This window comes from Penicillium verhagenii, assembly GCF_028828195.1.
Source record: "Penicillium verhagenii strain IBT 33310 chromosome Unknown utg000005l_segment0_segment0, whole genome shotgun sequence".
Taxonomy (NCBI): domain Eukaryota; kingdom Fungi; phylum Ascomycota; class Eurotiomycetes; order Eurotiales; family Aspergillaceae; genus Penicillium; species Penicillium verhagenii.
This window is the reverse complement of record NW_026643169.1, coordinates 287,308-307,430: the sequence shown is the minus strand read 5'-3', so window position 1 is coordinate 307,430 and position 20,123 is coordinate 287,308. Positions and strand designations below refer to the sequence as shown.

Genomic DNA, 20,123 nt, shown 5'->3' with positions numbered 1-20,123 from the left:
TTTTTTTGATTTCTTTTTTTTTTGTTTCTAGTTGTGAGACTGAGATTCTATAGGTGGTATCTTGCACCATACCCTAAGACACGTGTCATATAGTATTCCCCTTACGGTCCCTTTCATCTCCGATAACTTTTGAATCTGTAACTATCTAGAGTCCCAATTTCCGACATTTCCGTGTATGGTGGTATTGTGCCATGATGTTCCTAGTCTTTTCTATCCCGCTCATCCGGCTAGCCCCTCCGCTATAACCCCGTGCTAGGTTGTAGATATACTAATGATACTAATGCATGGCCACCCCTGTTCGAACGGAAATTGGTTTTTTGGTTCTCATCTCTATCTCGAGGACAAAAATTTCCAAGTTGGGTTGGGGGTGTGTGATCAACAAGTTCGCGTGCGGAAGCAGCATGGGCGTGCCGTGCATAAGCTGCAGGTTACTCCCGAGCGGGTGACTGATTTATCTGTAACACTTGTGTGTGGGGTCACATTGGAGTATTGGGGAATATGTAGAATGGGTATTCTACTAGTTAGCTCGTGGAGTGGGTTTTTGAACGGCCATGAGATTCTACCAGATAATGCTCGGATGGGATGGGCCGAATGGCAGTTGGACAAGTACCGGTATTCAGTGCCCATCATAGGCCTAACTCCCCCTGAAATCCAACCATGGAATAGAGTAAAAGGAAAAGAAACTTCCTTCTAGAATTTCCCATTCATCATCCTTGTTACGCAGCTCCGAGCGAACCGGGTAGATTTTTTTTTTCTCCCCTCGGTTTGTCAGGTAGATACTGTGTAAGCAAAAAAAAGGGTAAAAAAGTGGTTCGAAGTGGAACTGGCAGGGAAAAGCTTAAAAGTCCAATGGGCGCGTACTACGCGCCCATTGGTTGATCATTTGCCACCATCAACCCTTTGAACCAACGGATCACAATGATTGGATTGATTTAATCCACCAAAGTCCATGACCCAAACAAGCTGAATCTCATATTCAACCAGTGAGATCTCGTTGCTTCCTTTTCCTCTACAAGAAAGCCTTGTACCACTTGTTGCACATCCGTGGAGTCGTCAACCTGACGAGTCAGCTCTGTTGCTTTTGGCTTTTCCGTCTTTTTTTTTTTCTCTTTTTTTCCCTTCTTCCCCCTGATCGTCTTCTGTTTCCGAAACAGCCTGCGCAAAGTTTCTTTCTTCGGTCTGGATTCGAGAGCTGATTCGTGGTTGGCTTCGATTTCGGCTTGCCGCCCTGAAGGGATGTCAAACTGGATTTGGAAGAGATTCGAATCTTCAAAAAGAAATAGAACGAGTTCAAAGAAAGAGCTATAGATGAAAAAAAAAAAAATTAGAAATCAATTAAAATAGATTGTTGATCAAAGAGATAGATTCCAAAACAAAAAAGGGAATAAAGGACTGATACAACGTTGATGATGACCCGTGTCTGGATGTGGTAAGCGCCGTTGGCCTTGATGCCTCAGTACGGGGTATCGTAGATTCTTGTTTAGTATATGCACTGCGACTCTGTGATTGCCGCGTGGACGATCCAACTGCTGTGATGCTGGGAGGTTTTTTATTATTTTATTATGTATTTTTTTGTAGCCATGAACTCGGCCAAAGACTCCTAAAGCTGATATAATTGAAAAAAAAAGATCAGTCTGGAACACTGATTTTCAGGGTTTGGTTCCGGACTCCACTTGTTCTATGGTTCTTTCAACCTTTCAAAGTACAGAGCGGGTATCAACTCCCTGGATAAGGTCTCATCCTCTAGACCCATCGTTCGGCTTTACCCCCTGAGAAAAACGCCTTTTTACGCCTTTCCCACTTCCCAAGATTCCGCTATTTCCCCGTTTCGAATCTCTCACATGGGCCCTGTCATCTATGTCCCACTGGAGTCGCAAGATCGGGTCTGGTGGATGCCTGCCCGCCACCGCGTGGATCACTTTTTTTCACTGCAAGCCCCCAGGGATATAAATCATGCATCGTGTCTCTCCCCTTGTGTCCTTTTTTGTTTCTTTCTCCCATCCGCCCTAGTCTTTCTTTCCAAAGTGCGTTAATTCGCCGTGACTTTCTCTTTCTCACATTCATTTTGCAGGCCAAAATACAATCCTTTAAGCAAGGCTAGATCCTTGCCCCAACCATCCTTTTTTGATTCTTTTTTTTTTTTCGAAATTGATTTGATTTAACTTCCCTGTGGGAAAAATATCCAATTCATCTCGAAGACCGTCCTTGACAGATCAGTTCCAAATTTCCAATCCTTTGATATACATATCAACGTCTTTGTTGTTTTTTTTCTCCGGGGAGAAAAATATCACGACAATCATGCACGCACTTTCTACACTCATTCCGACCTTGGGTCTCTTTGCCCAGTTTACTACCGCAGCTTACACACTGCTCGATGACTATGGCACCGACGAGTCGTTTTTCAACAAGTTCGACTTTTATACGGTACGGGAAACCCTCTTAACCGCTTTTCACCTAGATCTAGAAACGGGGCGCTAATCTGGATTACCTCATATATAGTCGACCGACCCCACCAACGGCTATGTGAACTATGTGGATAACTCGACCGCCACTTCTGATGGCTTGGTCAGTGCCTCGGGTAGCTCTGTCTATATTGGCGTTGACCACACCAACGTGGCCAGCGGCAACGGTCGCAACAGCGTCCGTCTGACTAGCACCAACACTTACAACGAGGGCCTGGTGATTCTGGACTTGGAGCACATGCCCGCTAGCGTCTGCGGTACCTGGCCAGCTTTCTGGATGCTGGGCTCTGACTGGCCCAACAATGGCGAAATCGATATCATCGAGGGCGTCAACCAGGGTACCACCAACCAGATGACCCTGCACACCAGCGACGATTGCTCCATCACCAACTCCGGCTTTACCGGTACCCTGGACACTAGCAACTGCTATGTTGAGGCTTCCGGCCAATCCGCAAACTCCGGCTGCGCTATCGTCAACAGCGATACTTCGTCTTACGGTGATGGATTCAACAACGCCGATGGCGGCGTTTACGCGACCGAATGGACCGACAGCGCTATCAACATTTGGTTCTTTGCCAATTCCAGCATTCCCTCCGACATCACCAGCGGTAGCCCCGATCCTTCGGGCTGGGGTACCCCCGCCGCCAGTTTCTCCGGAGACTGTGACATCAGCTCGCACTTTAAGAACCTCCAGATCGTAAGTTTTAATTACCAAATCCATATGAAGAGGAAAGAAAAGAAGGAAGCAATAAGCTAACCGCATTCAAATAGGTCTTCGACATCACTTTCTGCGGCGACTGGGCCGGCGACGTCTGGTCCAGCAGCGGTACCTGCTCCTCTTATGCCAGCACCTGCGACGATTACGTCCAGAACAACCCTTCTGCATTCGAGAGCACATACTGGAGCATCAACTCGCTCAAGGTCTACCAGGACAGCACCACCTCCAAGCGCGACGAAGTTCCCCACGCCCACGCTGCGGCCCACGCCAACTACGGTCGCACCGCCGAGCACATCCGTTCCCCCCACCGTCCGGCCTGGAAGCACCGCCGTGACGGTTTCAAGCATGGGTCCGGATTCTAGATGGAAAGAGTAACTACTACTATAACCATTTGGATCTTTCAACTTGGGCTTGGCTTGACTTGGCTTGGGTTTTCGATTCAATTGATTTGAATCAACGATACGAATGACCATCTTGATTGATGGACTGTATTGTATCCAAGATCTGAGATCTAACTTCTTGTTTTATATTTTTTATATCTTTCTTCCGCTGGAATCGGTTGTGACCTGTTACTTTTTTCGTGTTTTTGCATTCACGCCTTAGAGCGATCTGCTGTTATGTTGATGTTTGATGACATCTGGTTCGATTGTTGATGTGATGTTTGTTTTGTTGGAATACCCCCTTACCACTCGTTCAGCCATTGTTTGCAATTAAATAAAAAGTTCTGATAAAAGTATCCCTCTGTATAAGAATTGAAGTAGTTGTAGTCAGTAGTATACATATTAGTTAGCCACCACATAGTTAGTTACCGTTCATTTGGCTGACCAATTGTTATTCGGCACACTCAAGTGCTTGTATGTAGTTGAATCCTCCGAATGTTAGCTCTATTTTCACCGATTGATCTGTTTTAGACTGCTCCAGATACGGTTCTTGTTGAATGGAAAGACACTTTCTTATCTAGTAGCATGTCCTCCGTCCTGCCTAAGTAATTGTCTGAATGTCAGCTCTGATAACTTGACCTACCCATTCCGTGTTGGAATCGGATGCCACGGATGAATAGAAGTCACAAATATCTGACGTCAACTATGATCGCTAGTTGAATGATATTCAACCTTGAATTTAAGGCACACGGTCCATGGTCGACGACTCGACGTTGAGCGGTGTATTCGGGTTTCATGTAATAAATCTCAGGGCCAAAATAGGAAGGTTATTGCAGTTTATTACAGAAAAGTCTCGTCACAGTTTAGCTCCCGGTAATCAAAAGTTGAAGATTCGGAGATTCAAGCACGTGTTTTCTTAACAGATTTAACAGATTTAACAGATTTGCCGGGAATTCTTCATTTGAAATTTGGTTCAAATGTTGATTCTTTACTTCAATTGATAAATTGGAAATACTAATATTCCCTACATATGTAGACATCGTACTCTGTTCCACATCAGGAGAGCACCGGAACCACTTCCACGGGGAGCAAAGTGTCAACCGCGGCTCTTTTGTGGGGTATACCACGTAACCCCATTGACTTTGTACCTGTTTACACCTTTGTCTACCTGGGGATCAAAAAAGGATAGGGAGCTGGATTTATATGCGAATTGGCGAATATGTTTTTTTTTGTCTCTCAAAACCTCAGGGCTATTTCCTCAGTTCCCAAGGATTTTCACGAATCGAAAGGCAAAGTCCCGTCGTATTGGCTTACTCCATCGCTAGCAATTCCACCATCTGACTGGGGCCAGTTCCTCGGTCTTTTCACGAGGTTTGAGCGCAAAGCAGGTAATCCGACTTATTTTTATTTCCTTCTTGTTTAAACCAATTACAATGGAATAATAAACTGTGTCAGGCCTAGACCCACGGACTCACCGATAAGGAAGGACACTAATGCCGTATTAAGTCCCAATCGCGATTCTTTTAATTATGGCGCCATCACCAACGTACACACGGGTGAGCATAGATGATGGGGGAAAAAATCTCAATCAAATTAATCCAATGATGTGACCTGGAAAAAAAAAAGAGATTAAAAAGCTACCTGAGCCTCTCTTTCTCACGTTTTTAGCGAACTTTCACTCTAACCCTGCAGGGTCCAAGACTCCAACTTCTCTTCCCCTCATTCCTTATCTGCTCTATCTGGATTTCCTTATCGCTTACACCCAACTCTCGCCATGGCGTCCAGAATTGTGGACATTGAGGAGAAGAAGCAAGGTGGTTATGCCTTGGGAACAGAGGTGGATGAATCAAGCTCGTTTGATACGATCAACGCGCTAGTTGCTGAAGGTGTGCGCTCCATTCAAATCCGCCTACGGGATCCTCGAAAGAAGAGGCTTGTGGTCCGTGGAACTAACCGCGATAACAGACCAGCAACATGACATCAAATTGCGAACCATGTCATGGCAGAAAACAGCCGTTCTCCTGGCTGGAGACCAAGTCTGCTTGGCTATTATGGCACAGTCGTGGTCTCTCAGTGTGCTCGGTTGGGTCCCCGGCATCATTACTATGGTCCTCTCGGGCATTCTATTTTGGATCACCTCCATCACCATGCACAAGTACATCATGAAGAACCCTCAGATCAAAGATATTTGTAGGTGGCGGGAATCATAGCATCACGTATGAGAGAATCAATGCTAATGTTTTCGGCTTCTGAATTAAGGTGACTTTGGATACTACGTCTTCGGACAAAGCAAGGCCGCCTACGTCTTTTCTGCTTTTATGCTGTTGGCAAACAATATTCTCCTCGTTGGATTCCATATCCTTACCGGCGCCAAGGTTCTCAACACCTTGTCCGGCCACACCCTGTGCACTGCAGTCTTCTCGGTTATTGTTACAATCATGGGTATTGTCATGTCTACACCACGGACTCTGCGCCACGTCAGTTTCATGTCCATGTTTTCCTGTGAGTTGCTCTCCGAATCAATTGATCACACTATCACGATTCAATGGCTTGTGAGCTTAAGCTGATGCACGGATACGTATATAGCTGCCTGCATGGGAATCGCAATCCTCCTCTTCCTCGTCTTCGCCGGTATCGAGGCCGCTCCTCTCTACGGATACTTCGGAGACTACCCGACAGATGGAGCCGTGAGAACATATGCATTCCCTCTCCCGGGTACCACCTTCGTCCAATGCATGAATGCCGTATTGAACATCACTTTCCTCTGGGTCCCGCAAATTCTCTTCCCATCGTTCATCGCCGAAATGGAACGTCCCCAGGACTTCCCCAAGGCTCTGGCCGTTCTTGCCGGCATCTCAGCCATCCTATTCATCGTGCCCCCCGCCATCGGATTCCGGTATCTGGGACAGTACGCCACGGCCCCGGCCTTTGGCAGTTTGGGCGTTGTCTCGTACAAGAAGGCGTCCTTTGGCTTTGTGATCGTCCCCACGCTCATCATCGGTGTGATCTACGCCAATGTCACGGCGAAATTCATCTATCTCCGCCTAATGGGCAAGTCAAGACATGCACACAGCAACACCGTTATTGGCTGGGGTGTCTGGGTTCTTGTTATGGTTGTTATTTGGCTGATTGCGTTTGTTTTCTCCGAGGTGGTGCCTAGCATGGGTGATTTCCTGTCTCTGCTGGGCGCGGCGTTTGATTCCTTCTTTGGATTCATCTTTTTCGCTGTCGCTTATTGGCAGCTAAATCGGGGAAAGCTGTTTGCTGGTCCCACGCAGACCGTTATGACCTTGGTTAACGTTTTCATCTTGTTTGTCGGGTTGTTCCTGTTGGGTCCCGGTCTTTATGCGGCTGTCGAGGCTATCATAAGTGATTACTCGGGGAGTGTGACGCCCGCCTTCACTTGCGCTAATGCGGCTATTTAATGAATGATTGACTTGGCCTTTCAAAGATATAAGATAGGAGTATGGGATTTTATGCTTTATCTAGCTACAGAACGATTATAATGCTGTCTTTTTTTTTAGAGTCCATATCGTTCTCCCTCTCTCCTGCGGCCGGATGATATTATGGCCATCAATTGTTGACAACATTATGCGTATAAAAATTCCAAATTTAAGGTACTGGAGGCGAATTAAAAAAAAGTCTTTTCGAAAATTCAGGTAATTTTCAAGGTTTCACCTGAACCCTGCATGATCAGCTGGTTTGATACGGGGTAGTCGCTTGAAATGTCAGCCGCCATCTGTCGATCCTGCAGGATCTAGTAAGCGGATACGAGACCCATGAACGAGTACGGTCGGGTATTAGGTCTTCAGCGCTGAAATATTTTGAAAGGAAATTCATTGGTCGTCGAAGTATTGTACAAAACATTATCAAATATGAGACTAGATCATGGCTTAAAACCCAACTCTTCTCTTTGGTCATCGGTTAGACGACCCCATTCGAGGAGCAGGCGGAAGAAGTAAATCTCCATGTCCTCCTTGCGAAGGGCAATTTCGGACCACTTTCGCCCTTGCTCCGCAATCCACCAACCATCCTCATCGTGTGCCTTCATCCCTAGTTGGCCAGTAGGGGAGGAATGATCATCTAGTGGGCCTGAAATACCCGCAAAATACGCCAGCGTACTCCAGAACCCATGGAAACGGATATCAACGGGTACGAAATGGAACCAGGAGATGAGCCGCGAGTCAAACCATTGCCGGAAAAGACCGGTCTTGAATGGCACACTGTGGCTCTGCAAGAAAGGTAGAAATCGACCACTGAAACCAGCACCATCAAGATCGAATAGGAATCGATAGGTCCAGTGTTGTTGGAAATCAATCTTCTCACTCAGGCCCAGTTCTGCTTCTTGCTCATCACAGTCTCCGCAACGGGTGATTGAGTCCGCAAGATGGACATCGGCGCGGAGACCAAGCTTTTCTGATGGGTCGTTTCCGTTCATGATCTCATACTTGTAAAGTTTCGGGCCTGTTTCTAGAAGTACAGACACTTTGTTGTCGGTATTGTTGTTGATCAGATGTGCGAATCTCTGTCGTGGCATGCCCTTCCATTCTCCAAAGCGGCTCATACCTTCAGATGTTCCGCCAATCCAGTACAGCGAGTTATCCTTATCATCATACTCTGGATCAGGATGCTCATGAGTTGGCGCGTACTTCACTTTGTCCATATAGTTCCATGGACTGGGGAAAAGAATATCATTAAACCCTTTCAGTGCGCTTTGGCTGAAAATTGGTACCAAGTCCTGTGACACTTTGAAAGAGGCAGGGGATATTAATAGTCCATGAAGGAAAGCTAGGTCAGGTTGGTGACAGATGTCTGACGCAACCTCGAAGTGTTTTGGAAACTGGCCCATGCTATGAGGATCCACGCAACTCAAACATATGTTGTGCCGATTCCAGACTCGACGAGTGCGTGCCTTAGATGAAGGTGGACAGAGTGCGCTCACATATGGATCGAAAACACCCCGCCAAGCGCCATCGGTAAAGATAGTTTGATTCGTTGAGTCGGCCGGCTCAATAGGGCCCCAGCCATCCTTTCGGCTCACAGACCATGTGTCCACCACACCTGATTCGGGATTGAAATTGAATTCCATTTCCTTTGCCGCGCGCTTCAGTGGCCATATTTTCTCCCACGGCACTGCGACCCGAGGTTCATCGTTCAAGTTGAAAACAAGATCCATATCTGGGAGGTACTCGGAAAACTTTTCGATCATTTGAGCTGCACCTTGGACCATCCACGCATGTGTTGGCTTGATTCCCTCTTGAACTCTTGGCTTGCCATCCCGAATACTAATACCACCAAGGTCGTTGAATGGGTTGGTTGCTAACTTTTGGGTCATTTCGCGTAGTTGTTGAGGTGGAACAGATCGGAAAGGAAGAAGATTTTTGTGAAGCTCATCAAAATCGTCGATGACCACCGATGATCGATAAGTGGCATACTCGTACCACTTATCAAAACCTCTGGGCACGCGTTAGTAAGAAAGTCATCACTGGTTGGAGAACAGAATGCTTACGGAGGTGGATGTTGGTTATATCGGTTTCGATACTCAACAACAGCTTCTTCTAAAGATGTGCTTTTGGCAGCTTCTTCAAAAAAGCGATCAAACTGGAGGGTCGCCTTGTGAATCAAAAGGTCGATAGGATGAGTCTGTGAGATATGGTGCTTGGTAGATGCGAATATGAGGCCTATGATGCAAAGAACGATGAATGTAATCTGCAAGGCAATGTTGGCACGATATAATGACTTCGCCTCCTCTTGGGAGAATATGCGTCCCAAAAGAAAGAGTACCGCCCCAGCTGTAGATGCGATGAGGGGAAGAGAAGAATGAGGCAAAGAGATAAAAGGAAAAGGCATTTGTCGCAAAAATAATGTCGACGCGGCGGGAAAGTAGATGAACATGAACCCGGTTAGAATAGTTATCCCCAAGACACCGTACGAAGGCAACTGAAAAAAAAGAGTCAGTTCCCATATACACGAGACGAAGAATGACAAGTACCACATACCATTTGCCAAGCTGATACAATGAAAAACAGAACCAACAAAGCTTGACCAAAAGCACTGCGTGTGTACTCTAGATCCAAGAAGGGCTGGCCGCTATGTTCAGGGCGGCTCTGTTCGACAAATATCGCGATGATTGTCCAAATAAATGCAATGGCCTGATGGGTCTATGTCAGAAATTATATTTTGCAGAGGTGTTGTATCCGAAACTTACGAGCAGGCCAGCCCCTAATGACATGAGCGCTCGTTGATTCCTCCGCGCTTCAGTTCGCTCGGCAAATTCGAATAGCTCAGCAAGTCCCATTAGAATAAGCGAGTCGAATAGCAGACTGAGGTATCCAATCAATCGCATCCAAAATGCAGCATGAAGACTGAGTGGGCAAATGTATGTCGATTGGCTACCAGCCAAAAAGGACGAGGCCGAATACCCACCGAGAGAAATCAAGGCCGCGGCGATGACGCCTCTGAAATGGCTCTTGGTCAAATAATAGAAGCATCGTCGATAGATCGACTCAGCCACCTGAACAGGGACACTCTTAAACCGATGCGACGAGACATATTCTTCTATTGGCAGCAATCGCCGATACCGCCAATAGTCATAAAGGGAAACGGTAAACGGGAGGGCATACTAATATTATAGATTGTTAAGTCATATTGCACCCCAAATAACAAGGACTGTGTAATCTTACCGAATATCCGGCAGGCGCGCATTCACTGTTAAGGCTAATTCGGCGAAAGAGTTCAACCCGGAGACAGCAAATAATCAGCAGGCCACCGAGCTTGTACCAATATCCCGACCGAACATCAAGTGGTGTTGGTTCATCGAAGGCCAATATTGGTGATGAAAAAGACGAGCGCGATGAGCGTGACGAGGATGGCGATGCTAGTTCAAACTGATCGGCAAGTGGGACTCTAGATCGTTTAGATATGGGCGACGAGGGTCGCGATGCCGACGGAACGAAGTATCCAAATACCAAGAACACCGCTCCTGTGAGAAAGCAGATCAAGACAGTCGTGTTGATCGGGCGATCTGAAGGCTCAAAGTCAGCGTATGCGCGCCACCCCACTTGGAAAGCCAACTAACCAAAGGCAAAGGTCGTGTTGTAGGTCGCGTGAAGGAAAAAGGAGGAAAGAAAGAATACCCTAGTAGATAGAATGCCGCCGTTAGACTGATTTCCCTTCAGCATGGGGATGGCATCGATAGCAAAATACTTACCCCAATGAAACCTTGAGCCCAGTATCGGCTGAAAACTGAAGCATCGTGCGACCAAATCGTTAAATTAAACTCGTAGACTATTACTACCCATTGCGCCGCCTAGGGGATGAAAGTCGGATCGCAAGGGAAAGCAGCTTTGCGCGCGCAGAAACAAGGCTACAGGAAAGGAGGGTCCGACCAAGACAAGGCGAGGGAACGAAGGCCCCCAGGGCCCTGAATCCCCGGTGGAGACTTCGGGAAATTGACAGTCCAGCCACGGGCTGGATCCCATGGCTGAATCAGGCTGGGAGGGGGAACAGAAGGCGCCAGGCCTCACGGCCAGTTAGAATGGAGCCTTCCTGGCGATCCTGTTGCGTCAATAGTGGATGGACGGTTGGATTTTTGGTTGAGCACGCAACCACGGTCCCCTTCGTGTACACGATACACATTGCTGCAATATCGGCCAATGATGCGGGAGCCGATCTGAGCAATTTTCGTCTTGGGTCTTTTGCGCCCTTGATTGCACTCCGGGCATGCCTCCCAAGACAACAAGATATGCCGGAGCGATCAGCGCCCAGAAGCAGGACTTGGCTCCCGCCCGCTCCACTTAGTGCAGCGTTCTGACCACCGGCCATCGTCATATCCAAACTCGATTTTGCTTGGCCCTACGAAGTATAAAGTAGCCACTCTGCAAGTATAGTAGAGCGCGGATAAATTTTGTATACTTGCACCACAAGTAGATCTCTTCAACCCAGAAGCCAATGAGACGTCGTAGTGTAACGAATGAAGTGCTCATCAATTCCATCAAGTGGAGTCGTTGGCTTCTCGAAGCGGATATGAGGGCTTTCTACGGGGGCCAATAGCTGCCACTGTGAACAAAAACCCAGATTGTTCAATGTTTGCTGTTCACCGTCCTTAACATACCTCCTTGTATTCTCATTCGAATTTTGTTGTTTTTTTTGGATTATATCATATTTCATAGGTGCAAATTGACCAGAGTTGGATTAGAAGATCAGACAAGGCAAATTAGGTGAAAATCAGATAAGTAGTACATTATTCCAGCTTATCGAAAGTACATAAAACTTGGAACTTGGAACTTGGCAGTAAATCTCTTTCTGCTGGAAGTTTCAATGTTCAGTTTCTGAATTGCCGTAGCTCTCCGTCCGTTCCCATTTGGGAAACAATCAACAGGGCTGGTCATGTGACCGATGGGCCACGAGCATGGATCATGTGACTTTCCCAGGAGCTTCAAGGCGGTGATGGATGCCAGAAAAACAGAGTAGGCGGTATACGCCAGCAATATGATTTTTTTTCTCATTGCGATCCGCATTGTGAGTGTAAGCGACTTGGAGGGTTCTTTTTGTCTCTAATCACCGTCTCAATTTATCAGATAATTCAGTGAGAGGCAGGAGAGTTTAATTCTTCATATAAACCCAACAAATCGCCCAGTCTTTTTTTTGGGAACACGGGCAAATCGACAACAAGCTATCAACCCTCGAATTTCCTCGCGGCCAGCTCCGCTCCCTCATCATGCCGCGCAAGGCGATTGACTCGCGTATTCCCGCCTTAATCCGAAATGGAGTCCAGGAGAAGAAGCGTAGCTTCTTCGTGGTGGTCGGCGACCGCGCCAAGGATGTAATCGTGCATCTCCACTATATCATGTCCAGCGTCGATGTGAAGCAGAACAAGTCTGTGCTGTGGGCCTACAAGAAGGATCTGCTGGGCTTTACCAGTCACAGAAAGAAGCGCGAGGCAAAGATTAAGAGAGAGGTCAAGCACGGTATTCGGGAACCCAACCAGGAGGATCCCTTCGAGTTGTTCATCACCCTCAATCAAATCCGCTACGTCTACTACAAGGAAACCGAGAAGATTCTGGGTAACACCTACGGCATGTGTATTTTGCAGGATTTCGAGGCGATGACCCCGAACCTTTTGGCGCGCACGGTCGAAACAGTTGAGGGTGGTGGTATGGTCATTCTACTACTCAAGAGCATGAGCAGTCTGAAGCAATTGTACACTTTGTCCATGGATATTCACTCTCGGTACCGAACAGAGGCTCACGACGATGTCGTCGCCCGCTTCAATGAGCGCTTCATCTTGTCTTTGGGAAGCTGTGATTCCTGCTTGGTCGTGGATGACGAATTGAACGTGCTGCCCATCTCCGGTGGTAAGAGCGTCAAGCCGCTCCCTCCCCCCGAATCCACCGATGAGTCGAGCTCCGGCACAAAGAAAGAATTGAAGGAAATTAAGGAAAGCCTGGCTGACGCGAAGCCTATTGGCCCGCTGGTGAACCTTGCTAAGACTGTGGATCAAGCGAAGGCACTTTTGACATTTGCCGATGCCATCGCTGAGAAGACACTGAAGAGCACCGTTACTCTGACTGCCGGTCGTGGACGAGGAAAGTCTGCAGCTCTTGGTGTTGCAATCGCAGCAGCCATCTCTCACGGATATAGCAACGTCTTCATTACTTCACCAAGCCCCGAGAACTTGAAGACATTGTTTGAGTTCATTTTCAAGGGTTTCGATGCCCTTGGCTACCTTGACCACGTCGATTACACCATTCTCCAGTCAACCAACCCTGATTTCAACAAGGCGATCGTCAGAGTCAACATTCACCGCAACCACCGCCAAACCATTCAGTACATCCAGCCCCAGGACGCACATGTCCTCGGACAAGCTGAGCTCTTGGTCATCGATGAGGCTGCCGCCATTCCCCTGCCTCTGGTGCGGAAATTGATGGGACCTTACCTGATCTTCATGGCCTCCACTATTAACGGTTACGAAGGAACCGGTCGTTCGCTCTCTCTGAAGTTGATCCAGCAGCTTCGTGAGCAATCTCGAGGCGGCATTAAGTCTAACGACACCGATGTGGCGGACCGTAGCACTGGTAAGACCGCAAAGAACTCGGACAAGAACCTCGGTGGCCGTTCTCTTAGAGAGATTACTCTCGCAGAGCCGATTCGTTACGCCCCTGGAGATTCCGTCGAGAAGTGGTTGAACAAAGTCTTGTGCTTGGATGCAACTCTCCCCAAGTCTCGTATGAACACCCAAGGCTGCCCTCACCCGTCCAAGTGTCAGCTGCTCCAGGTCAACCGAGACACACTTTTCTCCTTCCACCCTGTTTCCGAGAAGTTTTTGCAACAGATGATGGCACTTTATGTCGCTAGTCACTATAAGAACACTCCCAACGATCTTCAGCTCATGAGTGACGCACCAGCTCACCAACTTTATGTACTTGTCCCTCCAATTGAGGAGGATGCCGCGAAGCTTCCCGAGCCTCTTTGCGTTATTCAAGTTGCTCTTGAAGGCCGAATCAGCAGACAGAGCGTTCTTAACAGCCTCAGCCGTGGTCAGCGTGCCGGTGGTGACCTCATCCCCTGGCTGGTCAGCCAACAGTTCCAAGATGAAGACTTTGCCAGTCTCTCCGGAGCCCGAATTGTTCGTATTGCCACAAACCCCGAGTACGTTGGCATGGGATACGGTTCGCGCGCTATGGAGCTTCTTGTTGATTTCTTCGAGGGCAAGTTCACTAGCCTGGATGAGACCATGACTGCTCCTCAAGAAGAGATGGTTCGGGTCACCGATGAAGAGCTTGCCAACTCGAGCCTTTTGGATGATAACGTGCACGTCCGTGATATCCGCACCATGCCTCCTCTGTTCGGTAAGCTCACGGAGCGCCGTCCCGATGCTCTGGACTACGTTGGTGTCAGCTACGGTCTTACACCCACCCTCCACAAATTCTGGAAGCGTACTTCTTTCCACCCAGTCTACCTGCGTCAAACTCCTAACGAGCTGACTGGAGAGCATTCCTGTGTTATGCTTCGCACTCTGGCCGCTGGTACCAATGATGCTAGCTGGTTGGGATCTTTCTCCCGTGATTTCCACCGTCGATTCCTTGCTCTGCTCTCTTATCAATTCCGCCAATTCCCCTCGGTGCTTTCCCTCAGCATTTGTGAATCTGCCAACGCCGGCGCTAAGCTTGACACAGCTGCCGTGCTGCGCAACTTGAAGAAGGCTGATCTTGACGCCGCTTTCTCGCCCTTCGATCTGAAGCGTCTTGATAGCTACGCCAACAACCTCTTGGACTACCACGTCATCTTGGATATGATTCCTCTCATCGCCGAGTACTACTTTGCCAACCGCTTGGCTGGCAAGGTGAGCCTCTCGGGTGTGCAGCAGTCCATCCTTCTTGCTATTGGTCTGCAGCGCAAGAGTCTGGATGATATTGAGAAGGAGCTGAGCCTTCCCGCCCCTCAACTCCTTGCCATGTTCCTCAAGATCATGCGTAAGGTTTCTACTCACTTCCGTGGTATCGTTGAGGGTGCCGTGGCCGAGTCTATGCCCGCAGAAAAGGCCCCTATCGAGCCAGCGGGTGGTGCTCACGATGATGATATCATCGAGGACCGCTACAAACCGCTGGAAACTGGCCTGGATGAGGAACTTAAGGAAGGTGGCAAGCAGATCGACGATGAGATGCGTGAGAAGCAGCGTGCGCTGATTGATTCTCTTCCCTTGGACAAGTAAGTCAACGCCTATGTTCATTCTCTTTCAACCCTTGCGAGGTCCGAATGAACAATAACTGATTTCTAGCCTCCAGATACGCAATTGATAGCGGCTCTACAGCCTGGGAAGACGCCGAAAAGCAAATCCGCACCGGCGGCGCTGCTACTGTCAGCGTGAAGTCTAAGCCTTCAAAGCGGAAGAAGAGCGGTGAGACCGCTCGTGAGATCTTCGACAAGGAGGTCGATGCCAAGAGGCAGAAGATGATCAAAAAGGGCACCGAGGGCCGCAAAAAATAGAGCTGGAGCTCTGATCGTTTAATGGCGTTACTTTGCATTTTGTACGGTGTTTCTGCGGCTGTTCCCTTGTTCATTTCTTTCCCAAAATTCATGTGCAATGCTTGATCCTTGTATATATTCAGATGTATCAATATGACCAGCCTGGGTCTTGTATGCAAACTATCATGGAGCCATAAAATTCCGCTTCTAATACCTCACCCCACTTGGAGGTAGCCTGCCTTCCAACAAACCTCGGTCTCGTAGGTAAATATCAAAGTCCAACCTGCAGACTTGTTTCTCGATTCACCGACCCTTGCCAGGGTCACGTATAAATAACATGTAGTACCTAATAGGTAAAGATCGAAACGCTTCGTCGTATAGATGTTCAACAAAAATATCCTCAAGGGATCAAGACACCCTCGTAGCAAATTTGATACTGCACTTATTCTTTGGCCGACAAGTCAGCTGCTCGTTATAATCCGGAACCGGAGGCCCCTTCATATTTTCAAGTTGCCCATCAACCATCGACAAGTCGAACCTCAACATAAGAGAAGCAGTCAAAAGCTTCATCGTCAACATAGCCAGTCTTTGACCCTTGCACGGATGGTTGCCCAAGCCCCACCCTATGAAGGGCATATCTTTCTGGAGCAACCGGGAAGGATCCCAGCGCTTAGGATCGGAATGGTATGATGGATTCAAAAATGTATCCGAAAATGGATACGCAACGAACGCCCCGGAGGGGATGGTGAATCCTCCAGCAGAGAAATCTGGACCTGTGTTTTTGCGAAGGGCTGTATGTGGTTGGGCAATTCTCATCGTCTCTCGAATGCAGAGATCCAGCTTGGGCATCTTTTTTTCCCATGCTGTGAGGGGGATTTGAGATAATGCTCGAGTGAGATCTTGCTGAGAGAGGGGTTGTGGTAGAGAGACGTTGTAGAATGATAACAGGCCTTCAACTTCTTGGCGTACAGCTGCAGCCCAGACTGGATCAGACGAGAGAAACATGATGAGCCATTTCCCTATGTAAAGAAATTAGTTCTAGAGACTGGAGACATTCGTTCCAAGAGAACGGTTTGACACGTACCAATTGTGCCTGTCGAACGACCCCCTGCTAACGGAAGAGCGATCATAAACTTGCAAAGAGTGGTCAGCATGCATTTGTGAGACTAGTAACCATCGAAAATAAAAGAGTCTCACTTTGATCGTATATCCTTCAGTCTGATTGCTGTCTATAAGCTGCTGAAGCGCATCTGGCTTTGCAGCTCCACCACTCGTTCTCTCCCGAACAATGCTTCTGAAAGTCAGGTAGAGATTCATAGAAGCCCAGAGCTTTCGGAACGTAGCAGGACCGTATATCCAAGGGAAGTAGACTGAAAATGGCTCGGTGGATGAATCAAGAATATCAAACCATCCCTTTAGACGCGAAACAAGAGCTAAGTCGTCCGCAATGTCGAATGAATTGAGAACCCGCATGATCATGACAAACGTGATCTAACAAGGAAATCATGTCAGCGTCATGTATTATAACATTGCTCGTAATCAGTCGTTGGTCCACATGGTAATCCGATAAATGACCTACATCATAGATGGCTGAGCAAGGATCCACCAGACCTTGGCTTCCCCATGTGTCCATTTTGCGCTGACAGTCTGACAAAAGATAAGGGATCACTAGTATTATATAAGAGAAAGAATATGACATTGTTGGGAAGGGTTGTGAACTTACTAAAGCTCAAATTCTCGGTCTTCTGCAGACCCAAGAGGCGTTTGTAAAATGAATCGATTTGCTGTTGATGGTAGCCCTTGGGAACCTTGAGATGGTTTAGAACATTGTGATAGTTGGTACATAAAGCCAGTTGGTCCCAAGTGGGAGCTGTCTCTGAGATATGTGTGCAGGTGAACTTACGGATTCCAGCACGAGTTGAGCTCCTTCGTAGAGATCAAGGCCAGGCTCTCGTAACAACATCTGTCGCCCTTCTTCTCCAGAAACGGCGATCACCTGGTGCTTGAGTATGTTAAACTGAAATGCCCATGATCCCGTCTGTTTGAAGCCATTTCTCAGAAAGTCAAAGCGCCTCCTGTAAAACCCTTGAACTGATTGTGATTTTGAGACTTCGAGATGTGGTGGCTCAACATCGGATTTGAGATTGGGGAAAAGTCGCCCTTTCCATAACGAAGCTGGGTAAGAAAATGAAAATAGAAAAATTATTGCGGCAGCCAGTGTGATGAACTCTCCGAGGCTTCTGGAGACACAGACCGGGGCTATGTAAACTGAATTCAAAGTCAACAACGTCATTTTGGAATTGGCAGATTGAAGTGAGATTGAAGTGATAGAAGTAACCACGTGCTTGAGGGCGATCAACCTTGGACTTTGGGGATTTTGGGCAAGACCAATTGATTGATGGCAAGAGCTCAAGTATTCTGACCTCACATGAGCAGTAAAATGGAATTGATCTTATCCTTGAAATACCACAACGAGCACATGAGAATACGTCGCATTATATACCTGCCCGATACAACCGTAGACATGGCTGTGTACTAGTATAGTATAGCCTGGGGGCCTGGAGCCTTGGAAGTCACCTGGGCGTGTTGGTTCGGGTGGATATGGATGAAATGCCAAGGGTGTGAGGCTGATTAGACCTCGGGTCCTGTATGGTGCGCTGTAATATCTACTGGTATGTAGTGGTGCACTCGAGATTGACACATACGCCATGATTATGCTCATGTGGGATCTATGCGCCATCCTTACTCCCATTCCAATGCACGAGTGTCCAAAAAAAAGCACTGGTGGCATATTTTCAACCGATAGAGAGCTCAAGTGCTTCATTGCTTTTCAACCTCTGGACAAAGAAACCAAGAAATCAAAGGTCACTGGGCTGCTAGTCATGGGGCCGGAATAGGTGCCCAGGTGCGGCACCCAATAGAAAGATGAATATTTAATCTATGACTGTCGAAAGTCATCTCAGTTGAATCTAACACATATTGCTCATGCATGACTATAGAAGGATTCTGGAACTTCTTTGTCGGAACTTAGGAAAACCTCCGGTAGTGCTGACTATAGCGTATGGCGTACTTGTACACTATGCTGAAAAGAGTTATCGGGGCCTCTTTAGTGGATGTAAGCCTCTCGAGTGGATTGATCTAAAGCAATCCTTTCCATTTTAACCAATAGCAATCAGTTTACAAGGGTTTGGGTCCTTCCGTATCGAACGTTCGCCTCGATCTCATGCATGTGCGGCTCCTCTAAGAATTCGGAGCTTCTACCGGAGTTTGGAGTTCTGCAGGTACGGCTGAAAGTAGAATAAAGAGCATATACCCCCTCATTACTCATTGGGTTACACTTTCTGTATGGATTCAGGCAGATTATCGGCGCCAGGTGCGCATTTTTTCATTATGTCGGTGTTCCTAGCGTCGCTTGATGGGGCTTGGCAGGTCCTAGCAGACATAGCGACTACTTGGACTACTCCACTCGTATGCATTAGTGAGTGCAGAAACAGTATGATTGGCAGCTCATACACTTATTATTCACGGAACTTTGAAGCTATACTGATTTACGTATTGAGCTTCTGAATCTCGCTTATATCCTACCAAAAAAAAGTCTGTGCGTCTGTGTCAACGTATTTTCATCTCATTCTCAATAGCAGTGTCAAAGGTGCCGTTCTCTGTCTTAGCTAAGAAGTGGCTATAAATTATCTATCCTGGCAATTGTTGGATCGCACTTGCTCCAAGGTCATGGACGGACTTTGTAATTGACCGGAGCACTTGAGCAGGAAATGTTTAAACAAACATTTGAATGCATGAACATTTGAATCAAAGGTACGGTTTAAATGTATGAAATTCAAGCTTTGGAATTGATTTCAAATGTAGTCCCACATGTGCAAGTTTGCTCTTCAACTAGTACATGTATTCAAATGTTATGTACTAGTAATTCTCAAATCGGACTGGTACCTAGCACTTACAACCTTGGAAGGTGCCCACCTCCAGGGCTGGATCAATACCAGGCGCACTGCCACGGCGATATTCCAGATGTCAGCTTTGACTGTTTTGGCCCCATTGGTGGCTTATACATACCTAGCGCCAATTACATCCATCATTTGATAAATTCCAGGGCTTACATACGCGCACTATTTAGGGGCTGGGTTTAGAACTTGGTACAAGGTATACTTTCAAGGTTGATTCAATATTGATGATTACCCACTTGAGTGCACATGTGGATCTATGTAGCACTCAAATTGATGCTACCCAAGCCCGTATGTAGGCATCAATCTAAATATACATCCACATAAAAATTGAAATGTTTAAACATTTGAATGCAATGTTCAACATTTGAAAGCAAAGAGTCTCCCAAGCCCTGGTAATGGTCCATACCTACATGTAGTATGTCCTGCACATGTGGGTTGAGGGCATTTCTTGATGGTGCACATGTGGGTCTCTATGAAGGCGTTTGATCAGATAGAAATCGAGGGCTCTGGTGGGTACTTGACATTTGAACAACCAGCATTGGCTCTGGGATAATTGGTTATGTTCCTAGGCATTTCAACCTAGTCAAAATTCATTAACCGCTCGGGAATGAGGCAATCTTCACATGCACACAGCCTT

At 47.3% G+C, this 20,123-nt stretch overlaps 6 protein-coding genes across 6 annotated transcripts; 3 read left to right on the top strand and 3 right to left on the bottom strand.

Annotated features, from left to right (window-relative positions):
* Window positions 1-2,298: 2,298 nt before the first annotated feature.
* Window positions 2,299-3,542, top strand: N7466_003690 (glycoside hydrolase family 16 protein; the record flags this gene model as incomplete). The annotated part of the gene is made up of 3 exons (XM_057163087.1): window positions 2,299-2,424; window positions 2,500-3,159; window positions 3,234-3,542. 3 exons carry the CDS (start codon window positions 2,299-2,301, stop codon window positions 3,540-3,542), a joined length of 1,095 nt encoding a protein of 364 aa, XP_057021768.1.
* A 1,792-nt stretch (window positions 3,543-5,334) lies between these two features.
* N7466_003689 (uncharacterized protein) lies at window positions 5,335-6,985 on the top strand (the record flags this gene model as incomplete). Its single annotated transcript, XM_057163086.1, has 4 exons — window positions 5,335-5,446; window positions 5,526-5,750; window positions 5,820-6,062; window positions 6,147-6,985. The coding sequence occupies 4 exons, from the start codon at window positions 5,335-5,337 to the stop codon at window positions 6,983-6,985; spliced, it is 1,419 nt and encodes a 472-aa protein (XP_057021767.1).
* Window positions 6,986-7,446: 461 nt separating this feature from the next.
* N7466_003688 (putative capsular associated protein) lies at window positions 7,447-10,814 on the bottom strand (the record flags this gene model as incomplete). The annotated part of the gene is made up of 7 exons (XM_057163085.1): window positions 7,447-9,016; window positions 9,070-9,500; window positions 9,560-9,712; window positions 9,769-10,182; window positions 10,244-10,584; window positions 10,639-10,697; window positions 10,771-10,814. 7 exons carry the CDS (start codon window positions 10,812-10,814, stop codon window positions 7,447-7,449), a joined length of 3,012 nt encoding a protein of 1,003 aa, XP_057021766.1.
* Window positions 10,815-11,048: 234 nt separating this feature from the next.
* On the bottom strand, window positions 11,049-11,384 carry N7466_003687 (uncharacterized protein; the record flags this gene model as incomplete). Its single annotated transcript, XM_057163084.1, has 1 exon — window positions 11,049-11,384. The coding sequence occupies one exon, from the start codon at window positions 11,382-11,384 to the stop codon at window positions 11,049-11,051; it is 336 nt and encodes a 111-aa protein (XP_057021765.1).
* Window positions 11,385-12,279: 895 nt separating this feature from the next.
* N7466_003686 (ribosome biosynthesis protein KRE33) lies at window positions 12,280-15,548 on the top strand (the record flags this gene model as incomplete). The annotated part of the gene is made up of 2 exons (XM_057163083.1): window positions 12,280-15,269; window positions 15,347-15,548. 2 exons carry the CDS (start codon window positions 12,280-12,282, stop codon window positions 15,546-15,548), a joined length of 3,192 nt encoding a protein of 1,063 aa, XP_057021764.1.
* Window positions 15,549-15,935: 387 nt separating this feature from the next.
* On the bottom strand, window positions 15,936-17,820 carry N7466_003685 (cytochrome P450; the record flags this gene model as incomplete). The annotated part of the gene is made up of 6 exons (XM_057163082.1): window positions 15,936-16,546; window positions 16,612-16,660; window positions 16,725-17,018; window positions 17,107-17,195; window positions 17,251-17,335; window positions 17,431-17,820. 6 exons carry the CDS (start codon window positions 17,818-17,820, stop codon window positions 15,936-15,938), a joined length of 1,518 nt encoding a protein of 505 aa, XP_057021763.1.
* Window positions 17,821-20,123: the final 2,303 nt, after the last annotated feature.